The 19,635-nt window shown below is 42.6% G+C and overlaps 1 protein-coding gene across 1 annotated transcript in view; it reads left to right on the forward strand.

Moving 5' to 3' along the window:
• The window catches only part of gipc3 (GIPC PDZ domain containing family, member 3), a 27,281-nt gene extending 7,798 nt beyond the window's left edge, over positions 1-19,483 (forward strand). The window contains 4 exon segments of the mRNA XM_024137704.1: positions 12,382-12,446; positions 12,448-12,492; positions 15,599-15,680; positions 17,652-19,483. Of these exon segments, the coding sequence (XP_023993472.1) occupies positions 12,382-12,446; positions 12,448-12,492; positions 15,599-15,680; positions 17,652-17,803 (344 nt within the window). The 3' untranslated portion in view covers positions 17,804-19,483.
• The last annotated feature ends 152 nt before the right edge of the window (positions 19,484-19,635 follow it).

The following is a 19,635-nucleotide window of genomic DNA, read 5'->3' on the forward strand; positions in this document are numbered from 1 at the left end:
AACCACCTGTTCCTGGAGAGCTACCATCCTGTAGAGTTTCTCTCCAACCCTGTTCCTGGAGCGCTACCATCCTGTAGAGTTTCCTCTCCAACCCTTTCCTGGAGAGCTACCATCCTGTAGAGTTTCTCTCCAACCCTGTTCCTGGAGAGCTACCATCCTGTAGGTTTTCACTCCAACCCTGTTCTTGAGAGCTACCATCCTGTAGGTTTTCACTCCAACCCTGTTCCTGGAGAGCTACCATCCTGTAGAGTTTCTCTCCAACCCTGTTCCTGGAGCGCTACCATCCTTAGAGTTTTCTCTCCAACCCTGTTCCTGGAGAGCTACCATCCTGTAGAGTTTCTCTCCAACCCTGTTCCTGGAGAGCTACCATTCCTGTAGGTTTTCACTCCAACCCTGTTCCTGGAGAGCTACCATCCTGTAGGTTTTCTTCTCCAACCCTGTTCCTGGAGAGCTACCATCCTGTAGAGGTTTCTCTCCAACCCTGTTCCTGGAGAGCTACCATCCTGTAGGTTTTCACTCCAACCTGTTCCTGGGAGCTACCATCCTGTAGGTTTCTCTCCAACCCTGTTCCTGGAGAGCTACCATCCTGTAGAGTTTCTCTTCCAACCCTGTTCCTGGAGAGCTACCATCCTGTAGGTTTTCACTCCACCCTGTTCTTGGAGAGCTACCATCCTGTAGGTTTTCACTCCAACCCTGTCCTGGAGAGCTACATCCTGTAGGTTTTCACTCCAACCCTGTTCCTGGAGAGCTACCTTCCTGTAGGTTTTCACTCCACACTGTTCCTGGAGCACTACCATCCTGTAGAGTTTTCACTCCAACCCTGTTCCTGGCGAGCTACCTTCCTGTAGGTTTTCACTCCAACACTGTTCCTGGAGCACTACCATCCTGTAGAGTTTCTCTCCAACCCTGTTCTTGGAGAGCTACCTTCCTATAGGTTTTCACTCCAACCCTGTTCCTGGAGAGCTACCATCCTGTAGAGTTTCTCTCCAACCCTGTTCTTGGAGAGCTTACCATCCTGTAGAGTTTCTCTCCAACCCTACTCTAGCACACCTGATTCTAATAATTAGCTGGTTGATAAACTGAATAAGGTTTGTTACAACTGGGGTAAGAGCGGAAACCTACAGAAGGGTAGTTTTCTAGAAGCAGAAGCTGCCAGCACCCTCCCCTGGTCAGAAAACAGATTTACAATCCCTCTGACATTCCACCCTAGACCTGCTATCAGGAGGTGATGAACACTGAACTAAAATGTACCCCTGGGAGCTTGAAAACACATACTTCACTTTTTAACAAGATTTACTGGTAAAGTCAATGAGTCAATGGGCAAACGGTTTCATACTAATCACAGGGGAAATGCCTTGGGTGGTCTGGAGCCAACACTTGATTGCAGTAAATGACCACTCCTTATCAACATCTGTTCAGAGAGGGGAAAAAAACCCTGACGCTATGTTATGACTTCCTGTGAACAATCAGTAACACTCAATTACTCTGTCGGAGTAAACACATCACATATCAAAGATAAAAATAGTTATTAAACATAATGACTGTGAGGTAAACATGAACTGTGTTGAGCGGGCAACTGTATTTATTTGTATGCCCATTGCTAAAATGCTGTGAGAAGTATGAATAGTAATACTGTATTTAGTCCTGAAATTAAAATGTTGGGATACATTTAGAGTGTTGGAGAGTGTACAGTGCATTCGGAAAGTATTCAGACCCTTTGACTTATTTTTTAACATTTTTACATTATATTTAACCTTTATTTAACTAGGAAAGTCAGTTAGAAACAAATTCTTATTTACAATGACGGCCTAGCGAAAGGCAAAAGGCCTCCTAAATACAATATAAATATAGGACGAAACACACATCACAACAAGAGAGACAACACAATACTACATAAAGAGAGACCTAAGACAACATAGCAAGGCAGCAACACTGACAACAACATGGTAGCAACACGACATGGCAGCAGCACAAACATGGTAGCAGCACAAAACATGGTAGAAACATTATTGGGCACAGACAACAGCACAAAGGGCAAGAAGTAGAGACAACAATACATCACGCGAAGCTGCCACAACTGTCAGTAAGTGTCCATGATTGAGTCTTTGAATGAATGAAGAGATAAAACTGTACAGTTTGAGTGTTTTTTGCAGATCGTTACAGTCGTTAGCTGCAGCGAACTGAAAAGAGGAGTGACCCAGGAATGTGTCTGCTTTGGGGACCTTTAATAGAATGTGACTGGCAGAACTGTGTTTGTATTTGGAGGATGAGGGCTGCAGTAGATATCTCAGATAGGGGGGAGTGAGACCTAAGAGGGTTTTACAAATAAGCATCAACCAGTGGGTCTTGCGACAGGTATACAGAGATGACCAGTTTACAGAGAAGTATAGAGTGCAGTGATGTGTCCTGTAAGGAGCATTGTGGGCAAATCTGATGTTAAAGAACTTCTAGCACCTCGAGAGCACCCTTACCTGCCGATCAATAAATTATGTCCCCATAATCTAGCATGGGTAGGATGGTCATTTGAATCAGGGTTAGTTTGGCACTGGGGTGAAAGAGGAGCGATTACGATGAAGGAAACCAAGTCTAGATGTAAACTTAGCCTGCAGCTTTGATATGTGCTGAGAGAAGGACAGTGTACCGTCTAGCCATACTCCCAAGACTTGTATGAGGTGACTCCTACCGAGCTCTAAACCCTCAGAGGTAGTAATCACACCGGTGGGGAGAGGGGCATTCTTCTTACCATACCACATGACCTATGTTTCGTGAGTGTTCAGAACAAGGTTAAGGGTAAAAAAAAGCTTGTGGGGTAAATACACTGCTCAAAAAAATAAAGGGAACACTTAAACAACACAATGTAACTCCAAGTCAATCACACTTCTGTGAAATCAAACTGTCCACTTAGGAAGCAACACTGATTGACAATACATTTCACATGCTGTTCAGACTAATAGATCAGAATGACAGAATGACAGAGCCTCTAATTCAGGGCTCTCCAACACCGTTCCGGGAGCGCTAGCATCCTGTAGGTTTTCACTCCAACCCTGTTCCTGGAGAGCTACCATCCTGTAGAGTTTCTCTCCAACCCTGTTCCTGGAGCGCTACCATCCTGTAGAGTTTCTCTCCAACCCTGTTCCTGGAGAGCTACCATCCTGTAGAGTTTCTCTCCAACCCTGTTCCTGGAGAGCTACCATCCTGTAGGTTTTCACTCCAACCCTGTTCTTGGAGAGCTACCATCCTGTAGGTTTTCACTCCAACCCTGTTCCTGGAGAGCTACCATCCTGTAGGTTTTCACTCCAACCCTGTTCCTGGAGAGCTACCTTCCTGTAGGTTTTCACTCCAACACTGTTCCTGGAGCACTACCATCCTGTAGAGTTTCACTCCAACCCTGTTCCTGGCGAGCTACCTTCCTGTAGGTTTTCACTCCAACACTGTTCCTGGAGCACTACCATCCTGTAGAGTTTCTCTCCAACCCTGTTCTTGGAGAGCTACCTTCCTATAGGTTTTCACTCCAACCCTGTTCCTGGAGAGCTACCATCCTGTAGAGTTTCTCTCCAACCCTGTTCTTGGAGAGCTACCATCCTGTAGAGTTTCTCTCCAACCCTACTCTAGCACACCTGATTCTAATAATTAGCTGGTTGATAAACTGAATAAGGTTTGTTACAACTGGGGTAAGAGCGGAAACCTACAGAAGGGTAGTTTTCTAGAAGCAGAAGCTGCCAGCACCCTCCCCTGGTCAGAAAACAGATTTACAATCCCTCTGACATTCACCCTAGACCTGCTATCAGGAGGTGATGAACACTGAACTAAAATGTACCCCTGGGAGCTTGAAAACACATACTTCACTTTTTAACAAGATTTACTGGTAAAGTCAATGAGTCAATGGGCAAACGGTTTCATACTAATTCACAGGGGAAATGCCTTGGGGTGGTCTGGAGCCAACACTTGATTGCAGTAAATGACCACTCCTTATCAACATCTGTTCAGAGAGGGGAAAAAAACCCTGACGCTATGTTATGACTTCCTGTGAACAATCAGTAACACTCAATTACTCTGTCGGAGTAAACACATCACATATCAAAGATAAAAATAGTTATTAAACATAATGACTGTGAGGTAAACATGAACTTGTTGTAGCGGGCAACTGTATTTATTTGTATGCCCATTGCTAAAATGCTGTGAGAAGTATGAATAGTAATACTGTATTTAGTCCTGAAATTAAAATGTTGGGATACATTTAGAGTGTTGGAGAGTGTACAGTGCATTCGGAAAGTATTCAGACCCTTTGACTTATTTTTTAACATTTTTACATTATATTTAACCTTTATTTAACTAGGAAAGTCAGTTAAGAACAAATTCTTATTTACAATGACGGCCTAGCGAAAGGCAAAAGGCCTCCTAAATACAATATAAATATAGGACGAAACACACATCACAACAAGAGAGACAACACAATACTACATAAAGAGAGACCTAAGACAACATAGCAAGGCAGCAACACATGACAACAACATGGTAGCAACACGACATGGCAGCAGCACAACATGGTAGCAGCACAAAACATGGTAGAAACATTATTGGGCACAGACAACAGCACAAAGGGCAAGAATGTAGAGACAACAATACATCACGCGAAGCTGCCACAACTGTCAGTAAGTGTCCATGATTGAGTCTTTGAATGAATGAAGAGATAAAACTGTACAGTTTGAGTGTTTTTTGCAGATCGTTACAGTCGTTAGCTGCAGCGAACTGAAAAGAGGAGTGACCCAGGAATGTGTCTGCTTTGGGGACCTTTAATAGAATGTGACTGGCAGAACTGTTGTTGTATTTGGAGGATGAGGGCTGCAGTAGATATCTCAGATAGGGGGGAGTGAGACCTAAGAGGGTTTTACAAATAAGCATCAACCAGTGGGTCTTGCGACAGGTATACAGAGATGACCAGTTTACAGAGAAGTATAGAGTGCAGTGATGTGTCCTGTAAGGAGCATTGGTGGCAAATCTGATGTTAAAGAACTTCTAGCACCTCGAGAGCACCCTTACCTGCCGATCAATAAATTATGTCCCCATAATCTAGCATGGGTAGGATGGTCATTTGAATCAGGGTTAGTTTGGCAACTGGGGTGAAAGAGGAGCGATTACGATGAAGGAAACCAAGTCTAGATGTAAACTTAGCCTGCAGCTTTGATATGTGCTGAGAGAAGGACAGTGTACCGTCTAGCCATACTCCCAAGTACTTGTATGAGGTGACTACCTCGAGCTCTAAACCCTCAGAGGTAGTAATCACACCGGTGGGGAGAGGGGCATTCTTCTTACCATACCACATGACCTATGTTTCGTGAGGTGTTCAGAACAAGGTTAAGGGTAAAAAAAGCTTGTTGGACACTAAGAAAGCTTAGTTGTAGAGCGTTTTACTCAAAATCCGGGGAAGGGCCCCCTGAGTATAAGACTGTACCATCTGTATATAAATGGATGAAAGAGCTTCCTACTGCCTGAGCTATGTTGTTGATGTAAATTGAGAAGAGTGTGGGGCCTAGGAGCAGATGGCTAAGCAGATGTTTTGACTTTATGYACTGCACTCTTTGAGAGAGGTAGTTAGCAAACCAGACCAAAGGTCCCTCAGAGACACCAATACTCCTTAGCCGGCCCACCATAATGGAATGGTCTACCGTAGCAAATGCTTTGGCCAAGTCAATAAAAATAGCAGCACAACATTGATTAGAATCAAGGGCAATGATGACATAATTTAGGACCTTTAAGGTTGCAGTGACACATACGTAACCTGAGCGGAAACCAGATTGCATTCCAGAGAGAATACTATAGTAATCAAGAAAGCCAGCCAGACAAGTTTTTCCAAGACTTTTGATAAACAGGGCAAAATAGAAATTGGCCTATAACAGTTAGGATCAGCTTGATCTCTCCCTTTAAATAAAAGATGCACCGTGGCTGCCTTCCAAKCAATGGGAACCACCTCAGAGAGGATTAAAAAGCCCCTATCATCGCCAAGCCAATCTCCGGTTAAAAAGGTAAAGGGCAGCAACCTTAAAGAAGAAAGGTTCTACACCATCTGACCCAGATGTTTTTTGGTGGTCAAGTTTAAGGAGCTCCTTTAGCACCTCGGACTCAGTGACTGCCTGCAGGGAGAAACTTTGTAGCGGGGCAGGAGAAAAAGAGCATCGGGGATAGTCGCATTAGAAGGGTTGGGAGATTAAGAAATGTTGGACGGGTAAGGAGGCATGGCTGAGTCAAATAGGAATCCTCAAACTATGGCCCTAAAGGGTTTAACAAAGATAAACCAAAACAGTTCTAGTTCGAACCTAAAAAATATCTTGATAGTGACACCCTAAAGACTCTGTCAGGTGCGCTAGTCCAGTGTCACTTTGATTATGCCTGCACATCATGGTTCATCAGCAGCCCCAAACATCTAAAGAATAAGCTACAGACCAGCCAAAAAAACAACTATTTATCTTACAGGTACACTTGACAAAATGCACTTGATCAAATGACCCCATCATGGTTGATAAACGGTTAGGTTCTAAATAAACGGAATTAGAAACTCACGGACAACTAGTAAAGCTCAAACCAAGTTTATTCACCCACTGGGTCACACAGCTGTATAAGACAAMACACATTTACGCAAGCACTGGTATTTAAACCTTCCTCCTATGCTGAGTCTCCTCCTTACACATCTGGACAGCCAATACATCTCTGTTGCTAATGTAACGGAWGTGAAATGGCTAACTAGTTAGCGGTGGTGCGCGCTAATAGCCTTTCAATCGGTGAYGTCACTTGCTCTGAGACCTTGAAGTAGTGGTTCCCCGCGGCTTTTGTGGAGTGATGGGTAACGATGCTTCGTGGGTGACTGTTGTTTTTTAATTTTTTAATTTAATTTTACCCCCTTTTCTCCCCAATTTTCGTGGTATCCAATCGCTAGTAATTACTATCTTGTCTCATCGCTACAACTCCCGTACGGGCTCGGGAGAGACGAAGGTCGAAAGCCATGCGTCCTCCGAAGCACAACCCAACCAAGCCGCACTGCTTCTTAACACAGCGCGCCTCCAACCCTGAAGCCAGCCGCACCAATGTGTCGGAGGAAACACCATGCACCCGCCCCCCTTGGTWAGTGCGCACTGCGCCCGGCCCGCCACAGGAGTCGCTGGAGCGCGATGAGACAAGGATATCCCTACCGGCCAAACCCTCCCTAACCCGGACGATGCTAGGCCAATTGTGCGTCGCCCCACGGACCTCCCGGTCGTGGCCGGCTGAGACAGAGCCTGGGCGCGAACCCAGAGACTCTGGTGGCACAGCTAGTGCTGCGATGCAGTGCCYTAGACCACTGCGCCACCCGGGAGGCCGGGTGACTGTTGTTGATGTGTGCAGAGGGTCCCTGGTTCGTGCGAGGGGACGGACTAAAGTTAAACTGTTACACTAAGCAGGAAGTTAAGTGATATGGGTAATAAACTGTTCCTTCATGTGACCTGACCTGACCCCCATTCCTCACAAATCCCCAGCTATCCACCCTTATCAGTGAACGCACCCATTTGATTGCCTTTTTCTTACTTAGTAACATTCCAAGCTCCTGGCTCATATCCAACCTTAATTGACCCCACTACAGTTGAAGTCGGAAGTTTACATACACTTAGGTTGGAGTCATTAAAACTCGTTTTTCAACCAGTCCACAAATTTCTTGTTAACAAACTATAGTTTTGGCAAGTCGGTTAGGACATCCACTTTGTGCATTACACAAGTAATTTTTCCAACAATTGTTTACAGACAGATTATTTCACTGTATCACAATTCCAGTGGGTCAGAAGTTTACATACACTAAATTGACTGTGCCTTTAAACTGTGCCTTTAAACAGCTTGAAAGTTCCAGAAAATTATATGGCTTTAGAAGCTTCTGATAGGCTAATTGACATCATCTGAGTCAATTGGAGGTGTACCTGTGGATGTATTTCAAGGCTACCTTCAAACTCAGTGCCTCTTTGCTTGACATCATGGGAAAATCAAAAGAAATCAGCCAAGACCTCAGAAAAAACTGTAGACCTCCACAAGTCTGGTTCATCCTTGGGAGCAATTTCCAAACGCCTGAAGGTACCACGTTCATCTGTAAAAACAATAGTACACAAGTATAAACACAATGGGACCACGCAGCCGTCATACCGCTCAGGAAGGAGACGCCTTCTGTCTCCTAGAGATGAACGTACTTTGGTGCAAAAAGTGCAAATCAATCCCAGAAMAACAGCAAATGACCTTGTGAAGATGCTGGAGGAAATAGGTACAAAAGTATCTATATCCACAGTAAAACGAGTCCTATATCGACATAACCTGAAAGACCGCTCAGCAAGGAAGAAGCCACTGCTCCAAAACCGCCATTAAAAAGCCAGACTACGGTTTGCAACTGCACATTGGGACAAAGATCGTACTTTTTGGAGAAATGTGGCCAAACAGTTTCTGTAATATAACAGTAACCATCGTTATATTTGGATGAAAAAGGGGGACGTTTGCAAGCTGAAGAACACCATCCCAACTGTGAAGCACGGGGGTGGCAGCATCATGTTGTGGGGGTGCTTTGCTGCAGGAGGGACTGGTGCACTTCACAAAATAGATGGCATCATGAGAGATGGAAATTATGTGGATATATTGAAGCAACATCTCAAGACATCAGTCAGAAAGTTAAAGCTTGGTCGCAAATGGGTCTTCCWAATGGACAATGACCCCAAGCATACTTCCAAAGTTGTGGCAAAATGGCTTAAGGACAACCAAGTAAAGGTAGGTGGCAGCATCATGTTGTGGTCGTGCTTTGCTGCAGGAGGGACTGGTGCCCTTCTCAAAATAGATGGCATCATGAGGGATGAAAAGTCAAGGTAGGTGGCAGCATCATGAAGTGGCCATCACAAAGCCCTGATCTCAATCCTATAGAAAATTTGTGGGCAGAACTGAAAAGTGTGTACGAGCAAGGAGGCCTACAAACCTGACTCAGTTACGCCAGCTCTGTCAGACGGAATGGGCCAAAATTCACCCAACTTATTGTGGGATGCTTGTAGAAGGCTATCCTGAACGTTTGACCCAAGTTAAACAATTTAAAGACCATGCTACCAAATACTAATTGAGTGTATGTAAACTTCTGACCCACTGGGAATGTGATGAAAGAAATAAAAGCTGAAATAAATCATTCTCTCTACTATTATTCTGCCATTTCACATTCTTAAAATAACGTGTTGATCCTAATTGACCGAAGACAGGGAATCTTTACTAGGATTAAATGTCAGGAATTGTGAAAAACTGAGTTTAAATGTATTTGGCTAAGGTGTATGTAAACTTCCGACTTCAACTGTACATTCCTCCTACAGATGACCATTAACTTCTGGTGTAGCAAGTATTTCAAATTACAACCCAACAACTGAAACCAGACTGTGGTCCTTCTTCTCTGCATAGGATACCTAATGTCACACCCTGATCTGTTTCACCMGTCTTTGTGCTTGTCTCCACCCCCATCCAGGTGTCGCCCATCTCCCCCCCATTATCCCCAGTGCATTTATACCTGTGTTCGCTGCCAGTTTGTCTTGTCTCGTCAAGCTTACCAGCGTGTTTTTCCCGTGCTCCTGTTTTTCCTAGTCTCTGTTTTCTAGCCCTCGTTGTTCTGACCTTTTCTGCCTGCCCTGACATTAAGCCCGCCTGCTTGACCATTCAGCCTGCCCTGACTTCGAGCCTGCCTGCCGCACTGTACCTTTCGGACTCTGACCTAGTTAATGAACTTCTGCCTGTCCTCGACCTGCCTATTGCCTGTCCCTTGTATTTGAATAAATATCAGAGACTCAAACCATCTGCCTCCTGTGTCTGCATCTGGGTCTCACCCTGTCGTTATAACCTAGTATCTAACAATATGTTCTGACAGATTGTAAACTCTCTGCATTCCCCTCTCTACCCCAGTAACATGAATAAGGATATTTCAAGTTTAGAACCCATCAAAACTAAGCAATCATGGATCCATGCACATCATATGAGGCTGCCAGTTACATTTTTTTCCACTGTCTGTGGCAGTAAATGAGAGCTGTTAATAATTGAAGAGCCTTTGCTTACCATTATAACATCGGCTAAATGGATGGTTGACTATGATGGATTATGTTTCATGCTTTATTACACTGCTGAGTGCACTCAGAACACCTCAGAGGACACATGAACGTAATCTGGTCATTTGTTGATTGATATGGAAAACAGTGATGTGCGGTGAGGTCGGTWGGCCAGAGGTAAACCGTGACTGGAAAATATATGAAAATTCTTGTCAAAGATATGGATAAACTCTCTTAGACTGATATAGCCCGTTAGCTAACTTGTGAACAGTATGCTACCTGGATAACTAAGTGTGGAATAGACTTTAAAGCTAACAATTTGTGGTCAGCTGACATGACTTATCAAAAAGTCAGTCCGTGTCCACCTTTGCCATAGTCCCTCTCACTCCACCATGTTGTATACAGATCTGGACAAAAACAATTGTCTGCCTTGTTTTGCTGACCGGAATCATAACAGACAGGATGTGTGCGTCTTGTTTTGATGACCAGAGTCATAACAGACAGGAAGGAGCAAAACAGGAAAGTCTGATTCATTTCATATTACCCACAGCATTTCTCATAGAATCAGAGCAATCGTTCACCACCCTCAACACATGGACATCCTCACAGGTTACGCTGATCAGGGCGTTGGCGTTGTCATGTCAACTGGATCTCAGCTGGGAGAGATTTGTGGGATATTTTTCTGCTCATGAGAATTGTTGCGTGTACAGTTTGAAAGTACAGAAGTTTACATTATACTTAGGTGGAGTCATTAAAACTCGTTTTTTCAACCAGTCCACAAATTTCTTGTTACAAAACTATAGTTTTGGCAAGTCAGTTAGGACATCCATTTGTGCATGACCAAGTAATTTTTCCAACAATTGTTTACAGACAGATTATTTACTTATAATTCACTGCATCACAATTCCAGTGGTCAGAAGTTTACATGCAGTAAGTTGACTGTGCCTTTAAACAGCTTGGAAATTCCAAAAAAATGATGTCACGGCTTTAGAAGCTTCTGATAGGCTAATTGACATCATCTGAGTCAATTGGAGGTGTACCTGTGGAATATTTCAAGGCCTACCTTCAAACTCAGTGCTCTTTGCTTGACATCATGGGAAAATCAAAAAGACATCAGCCAAGACCTCAGAAAACAAATTGTAGACCTCCACAAGTCTTGTTCATCCTTGGGAGCAATTTCCAAATCCTTGAGGTACCACATTCATCTGTACAAACAATAGTACGCAAGTATAAACACATATGGGACCATGCAGGCCGTCATAACCGCTCAGGAAGGAGACGCATTCTGTCTCCTAGAGATGAACGTACTTTGGTGCAAAAGTGCGAATCAATACCAGAACAACAGCAAAGGACCTTGTGAAGATGCTGGAGGAAAAGGTACAAAGTATCTAATACCACAGTAAAACGAGTCCTTATCGACATAACCTGAAAGGCCGCTAGCAAGGAGGAAGCCACTGCTCCAAAACTGCCCCAAAGAAAGCATGGGGACAAAGATTGTACTTTTGGAATAATGTCCTCTGTCTGATGAAACAAAAATAGGAACTGTTTGGCCATAATGACCATTGTTATGTTTGGAGACAAAAGGGGGACGCTTGCAAGCCGAAGAACACATCCAACAGTGAAGCACGGGGTGGAACAATCATGTTGGTGCGGGTGCTTTGCTGCAGGAAGGACGGTGCACTTCACAAAATAGATGGCATCATGAGAGATGGAAATTATGTGGTATAATTGAAGCAACATCTCAGACATCAGTCAGGAAGTTAAAGCTTGGTCGCAAATGGGTCTTCCAAATGGACAATGACCAAGCATACTTCCAAAGTTGTGGCAAAATGGCTTAAAGGACAACCAGTCAAGGTATTGGAGTGGCCATCACAAAGCCCTGACCTCAATCGTATAAGAAATATTTGCTGCGAGCAAGGAGGCCTACAACCTGAATGAGTTACACCAGCTCTGTCAGGAGGAATGGGTCAAAATTCACCACCAACTTATTGTGGGAAGCTTGTGGAAGGCTATCAGAAATGTTTGACCAAGTTAAACAATTATAGAGGCAATGCTACCCAATACTAATTGAGTGTATGTAAACTTCTGACCCACTGGGAATGTGATGAAAGAAATAAAAGCTGAAATAAATCATTCTCTGTACTATTATTCTGACATTTCACATTCTTAAAATAACGTGTTGATCTCACTGACCTAAGAACAGGGAATTTTTACTAGGATTAAATTCCAGGAATTGTGAAGAACTGAGTTTAACTTACGACTAAAACTTTTGTGTGGTGTGCGTGTGGTGTGGCGTTTGTGCATGTGTCAGATATGATCGGCATGAGGACCAGGGCACCCAAGTCGAGCGAGGGTAAGATGGTGAATGGGAAGGAGAACCCTGCGTCTGCGCTCCAAGGGGTCAGCTACAGTCCAGGAAGTGGTGAGTTTCAATTCACACGTTCCACTGGCCAATGACCTTCTCTATGACCGACTGGCCACCCAGAGCAGCTTACACACGTACGCATGCAGACATTCACAACACACACACACACACACACACACACACACACACCACACACACACACGACACAACACATGTGCACACACAACACACACACACACACACACACACACACACACACACACACACACACACACACCCACACACACAACAACACACAACACACACGCAAACTCCACACACACCCTGGTGGTGATTCAATCTGTCGTTGACCACCCTGCTTCGCATGAATTCTGATCACAACAGTTTGGGCACACACACGTCTTTAAAAAAATGGTTTGTATTTATTTAACTAGGCAAGTTAGTTAAGAACAAATTCTTATTTACAAAACAGCCACACCAGCCAAACCCGGACGACGCTGGGCCATTGTACACCGTCCTATGGGACTCCTAATCACAGCCGGTTGTGATACAGCCTGGATTCGAACCAGGGTGTCTGTAGTGACGCCTTTAGCACTGAGATGCAGTGTTTAAGACCGGTGCACCACTCGGGAGCCCTACTTGTGTGCGCGGTGTGTGGATGTGTGTGTGTGGTGTGTGTGTGTGGTGTGTGTTGTGTGTGTGTGTGTGTGTGTGTGTGTGTGTGTGTGTGTGTGTGTGTGTGTGTTGTGTGTTTAGTGTGTGTGTGTGTGTGTGTGTTGTGTGTGTGTGTGTGTGTGTGTGCGCGGGTGTGGATATGTGTGTTTGTGCCCCCCCCCACCCGTGTGAGCATGTAGTGCTGAACACATACATGGGGGCCAACCCACAATCTCTTTGTTGACCCCACTATCAGTTAATGTTCTAGATTGTTTACAAACTCTAGTTTACAGAACACAGCCAACAAGCTGTCAGGGTCAGTGGAGGCTGATGAACCAAAACAAGTCAAGGCTTGTCCAGAGTTAGAATATTGCTGGACATAAAACAGCCTAATACGTTTTCTGTACAGTATATGGTCAAATCACTGACACCACATACTATTCACAGACTATACACAATATATAATAGGGGTACGGAAAATGTATCTATTCAACACAAAATACTAAACACATCCCAACCTGTTATGATGGTATACCGAGACTTTTCATTTACCAGCCATGGTTCTGTAGCAGTGGAGGCTCCTCRGAGGAGGAAGGGGAGGACCATCTTTCTCAGTGAATTTCATAAAATTATAAATAGTAAAACATTAAAGTTATCCTTTGTAAATAAAACTGTACTAAATATATTCACGTCATCAAAAAATTTATTAAAACACTGTCGAGTAGAGTAGGCCAGAAGGCTAAACTGAAAAACCTAACCTCTAACTAATAAAAAGATGTGGGAGCCGCAAAAGTTCTTCTGTGCAAGGGTGTTTATTTACATAGTGAATCCGGAAGAAAAACAACAGTACTGCCATCAAAAGTATACATTATGGGGACAGCTGAAAACAATGCTGCCCCATCAACAGCTCAATCCAAAATGGTCCATCATGCATTATATTCATTGTACCTTTGCAATCCGTTTCTCATAATACAATAATACAATACAACAATATAACACATTTATAATTTTATTTATTTATTTAACCTTTATTTAACCAGGTAGGCAAATTGAGAAAATCCCATCCCTACTGACATGGTGTCTTCCAATATGCCCACTGTTTCGCAATGCAGGTCTACAGTAGCCTCAGCAGCACTCTGTAGGGTAGCACCATGGTGTAGCCAGAGGACAGCTAGTTTCCGTCCTCCTCTGGGTTCATTGACTTCAATATAAAACCTAGGAGGCTCATGGTTCTCATCCCCTTCCATAGACTTACGCAGTAATTATGACAACTTCCAGAGGACGTCCTCCAACCTATCAGAGCTCTTGCAGCATGAACTGACATGTTGTCCACCCGATCAAAGGATCAGAGAATGAATCTAGTTCTGAAAGCATAAGCTACAGCTAGCTAGCACTGCAGTGCATAAAATGTGTTGAGTAGTTGACTCAAAGAGAAAGACAATAGTTTAACAGTTTTGAACAAAKTAATTTATTCCAAATTTAAGGTGAAGCAAGAGAGATTTAATTTGTTGCCACCGGGGCCCACCAGTGTAACTGCTAAACTGCTTGCTGSTGACTGTACACTGTACTGCACAATTGTAACGGGTTTACTAACACGTTAGTTCTAGTAGCTATGTTAACTATAACTGACAAATGATGAARGCTGTGTGTAGCGGTTAGCAGTYATGATATGAAGGTTTGGTCACAGACAGCTAATGTGTTGTGCACTGAAGTCCACAAGTGAAGGGAGAAGGTGAGAGAGAGAGAACGTAGATAGATGCGAGAAGGAATTATATATATACAACGAGCTGTTTGTATGTGTCTGGTATAAAAGTGAACTGTTTTTGCGTGTGATCAGGGGTGTATTCATTGTGCCGATTCTGTTAAAATGTTTCTTAAACGGAAGCAAAATTAACAAAACRGGGATAAACATACCTGAATTTGTCCAATAGAAAGTTGTTTGCATCTGTTGGACTAATGATTGCACCCTTGATTAGCTAGATGCAGGCAAGCATGTGCAACGCTGTATTGAATGTGTTACTGTCTGTCACCTTGATCACTCAAAATTCTCTCGACCTGTGCACCTACGTTGTAAACTTTCATTCATAGGCTAGGTTGTAGCATCATTATGGGTTACAGGGAACATTTGAGTATCATGTAKTAGCCTAAACCTATCGATATTACATTGAACTGGGTGAATGGAATATGAATGGAATATGAATGACAGTCATCCAATATGCTGTAATAGAAAAAATGTCATAWTTTTTWTTTTWTTTTTATCATCCTCCCTCATCTTAAATGGCACCAACCACCACTGGTCTGTAGTAAACTTATGACAGTACATATATACCGAACACGTATGTACTGGTGGGCGACATACCTTTGACTTTTTTACAGGCAGAGGCCTGGCATGCGATTGTAGTGACTGTCTAGTGTCGGTATGCCAGTAATAATCTTGTAACTGTAGCATGGTGTACTGCCGTACCCTTAAAATGCAGTTACCTAAACACACTTGCCTTCTCCCCACCAGCCGAATGAGTTTGAGGAGAGAGCCACCAAGAAAGTGGATGATCTACTGGAGAGCTACATGGGTATTCGAGACCTTGACTTAGGTAAGATGGCTGCTCATCTGAGACCTCCAGTTAGGTAAGATGGCTGCTCACCTTTTTAAGAAAACAGAATTAGCTATAACCTTATAAGCCATTGAACCTCTTGATTCAGGTTAGGGTTAAGGTTGGTCAAAATGGCCAAAGCAAAGGTCTAGGGTCAGATTTGGGTTTTCGATTCTATTTGTGAACTATACATACGTAGGATCTTAATTTGATCACTCTTTATTTTTGCTAAGAATTTTCCTGCAGCGCAGGACATGCAGATGAGCTTTGTGATTTACATAAATTCACTGAAAACCCACACTAGCACACGATTATATGAACAATATTGCACTTTTCATGTAGCCTACTTTAAATGTTGAAATCCTGTTTTTGATGTGACAATATAAATAAAATTAAGATTCTACATCTGTACGATGAAGTCTACAATTGCAATGGGAAAAACTCACCACAGTTGAAAGGAGACGGTTTTAGGCACATCCAACTTTCTCCAGCACAGATGCTGGAGAAAAATTTGAGCCGCTAAGCAACTAAAGGGACAATCTCCGCTCACTATTTACTACTCCCACAAGATATTGTCATAAATACTGTAACAGCAGCAATAATAATAATACATTGAATTTATAACGCACTTTTCAATGAAAAAATATCTCAAAGTGCTTTAAAATAAATAAAAACAAGAGTAGACATGAGGACACAACTAGACAGGGCACAGACAAATTACACAGCTGACTCTACAACTAGACAGGGACACTGAGACAAATTACCACAGCTGACTCTACAACCAGACAGGGACACTGACATGAAGAAACAGCTGACTCTACAACTAACAGGGACACTGGCACAAAGAACACAGCTGACTCTACAACTACACAAGGACACTGGCACAAGGAACACAGCCGACTCAACAAACTAGACAGGGACACTGACATAAAGAACACAGCTGACTCTACAACTAGACAGGGACACTGACACAAAGAACACAGCTGACTTGAAGAAACTAGACAGGGACACTGACACAAAGAACACAGCTGACTCTGACCTAGACAGGCAGGGACCACTGGTACAAAGAACACAGCTGACTTGAAAACTAGACAGGGACACTGACATGAAAGAACACATTTTAAAGGAGCCTAGAGTCTGTGGTGCCTTCAGGTGGTCCGGGAGTGCGTTCCTGAGGCGGAGGGTTGGTCGAGTAGAAAGCCAGATCCCCCGCTCTGTCCTGGGGACATTGAAGAGCAGGTTATCACTCAATCCTAGGTTGCAGGTTGCTGATAAAAAATCCTTCATACCAAACACATCTGTTGGAGAGTCAGACAYTATACAGAGTAACCCAACATCTTARAGGTTGCATACCAGAGACATGAGTTAGCTGTTTTCCATGAGCGCCAAGTAAAAAATACCTATTACCTTTAGATCCTAATCTATATATAGATGTTGCAGTGCTTTTTGGTGTTTTGATACTTTWCCCTAGGAGCCTTTCTTCTTCTTGGCAGTAAGATATATCAGAGGGAATTGGAGGACTCTTAAGTCTGGAAAGAGAAGAGCTCGCCTCTAATAATAAACCAGTAAATATTTGCCAGGCTTTTATGAAACACTCAGTTGAATAATTTGTCATTAAATATAAAAAAAWAATTCTATTTGACTTCCAGTACAGTTGTACGGAAGATAGTGGCTAGCGAGCGACGTAAACAGAACGCTATTGGCAACTGACATAATAACATGACGTGCCRTGAAACATCAACAAATCCAAGGAAAAGCACTGTGTAAGATCAATCAACATAGTTAGGCCTATATATCGAACCTTGATTTCAGGCTTTCTCATATTCGTTCAGAAATAGACTCATTTAAATAGATGAGTGAATAAGACTTGAAAGTGAAGCAACACAAGACTAGGCCTATATCTAATAACTGTGTGAAACCAAATAGAGATGAATTACTATTTTCCATTCATGTGGGAACACTCTCTTGCAGCGACCACCATCGTGGAGGCCGGAAAAGACAAGATGAACCCAGATGACTTTGCTGAGGCTATGGATTCAGTGTTGGGGGACTTTGCCTTCCCAGATGTCTTCTTGTTTGATGTGTGGGGTGCCATTGGAGATGTGAAGGATGACAGAATGTAGAGGTGTCAGTCAGTYATTACTGTTTTCATGTCTTTCAAACATTTCTATTTTACAATAGTCATCTCAATGRCCGTATTAGATGGTTAACGCAGGCCTACTCAGCCATTCTCCCCCAAACTATTTTCTATGTATTTCTATTACTTTGGTATGAAACAAGTTCCTCCCGAATACGTTAAGTTTAGAATGACATTTCATAAGTGGGTTACGTAATCTTTGTGGTGGGCATTGTGTTGATTTGTGTTCTTGGATACTGCTCAGGGCTCACCATACTAGAGGGAAATATGCATGTTATGTCATTAATGTGTACAAAACCCAATCACTGTTGTCCATGGGCACATGCATGTGAACATACTGTATATTTATACAGACAATAGAGGAAGTTATCGGCCATCCATCTCTGAAACCAGGAAGTGAGTTAAGAGCTTGTTTGTTCCAGATACAGAGGGACCAGGATACGATCAGAGATCAAAGAGTTGACCCTTGGGTGGCACCATTAGTGCGGCGTTTCATATTTCACCAGCATGGTTGAGAAACCACCATGGCGGCCATTTTGAATCAAAGCACTCCCCATACATTAGTTATGCAATAGTGAACTGATTGATTTAGCCTTCTTAACAAAGAAGGCTGGAGTGTTAAATTGGGTATTTGGCCAAGACATCAAGGTGCATCCTTATACAATATGTATTTGCATCGTCATTTCAAATACCCAGAGTGATGAGAGTTCAGTATAATGCCTCACTTTGAGAACAGCTCCCCCATTACACAGTATCCCCACCAGTGTTGTCATTCATTTCATCCAAATGGATGATTGCCCTGTACAGACTCACCCAGCAACAGGTAACKTAGAAGTCAGTAGAGTGATCTTCTTGACATCTGAGAAATAACCTTTTTTTTYCCCTTTCAGAAATGACCCTTGGAAAGATGTCTAAAATTGATACTGATATGCTAGAATTCCCTAAAGTTGTTCTACAGCCATACCAAGCATTACAATGTCCTCTTATAGGAAACACAACCCATAAGTTTCCTACGGTGAAGGAATTGAGTCAACATATTTCAAATACAAAGGCTACTCTGACTCACAACCAGGAAATGAGTTGTGCAGACCTTAGAATACAAGCATTTCGCTACATTCGCAATAACATCTGCTAACCATGTGTATGTGACCAATAAAATGTGATTTATGATTTGAAATGGGAAAAACATGATTTCAAGATGAATGGTGAAGAAAGTTAGAAAAACATGTTTGAAACTTCCTGTTTAATTGCAGAGTATTTTTCCATGATTCGATCTTGTTTGCCTGAAAAATGAGTGTTTGTATGTTATCTATCATGTACTCACATGTTTTGTTCTCAAAGGCTTTTCATTTCAAGTATTCATAATGCAGGATTTTCTTCATCAAATACGACTTTTATATTATGATTCAGTGTTGTTTTAGAAACAGAATGTAAATAAGAGTTATTTGAATTGTCAAATATGTGTGAAAAGTTCAGAAATAAATACGTTTTGAATCATAAATGTATAAAAACAAATGACATGTAATCTTGACTTGACCAGAAGATCAGCATAATGTTGTGTGGTAGACTTTATGCTGATGTTGATATATCACTCTATGGAGACCTGAAAATATAAGGCATATTTCATGTGTGTTGTTACAATTAGTAATAAAAATGTTATAACTCATTCTCAAGTTCAAATGTTCTTGTGTGCTTCCTAGAGCAACTACAGTATCAATAACAGTTTATACTATGTTTTTTTTTATTTTTTAGATAATTATTCTTAGGAAGTACCTTTGCCCAAAAACACCAACTTAAAAGTCAAATTTAGTCAAACTT

Source organism: Salvelinus sp. IW2-2015, unplaced genomic scaffold (assembly GCF_002910315.2).
Source record: "Salvelinus sp. IW2-2015 unplaced genomic scaffold, ASM291031v2 Un_scaffold1273, whole genome shotgun sequence".
In the NCBI taxonomy this organism is placed as follows: Eukaryota; Metazoa; Chordata; class Actinopteri; order Salmoniformes; family Salmonidae; genus Salvelinus; species Salvelinus sp. IW2-2015.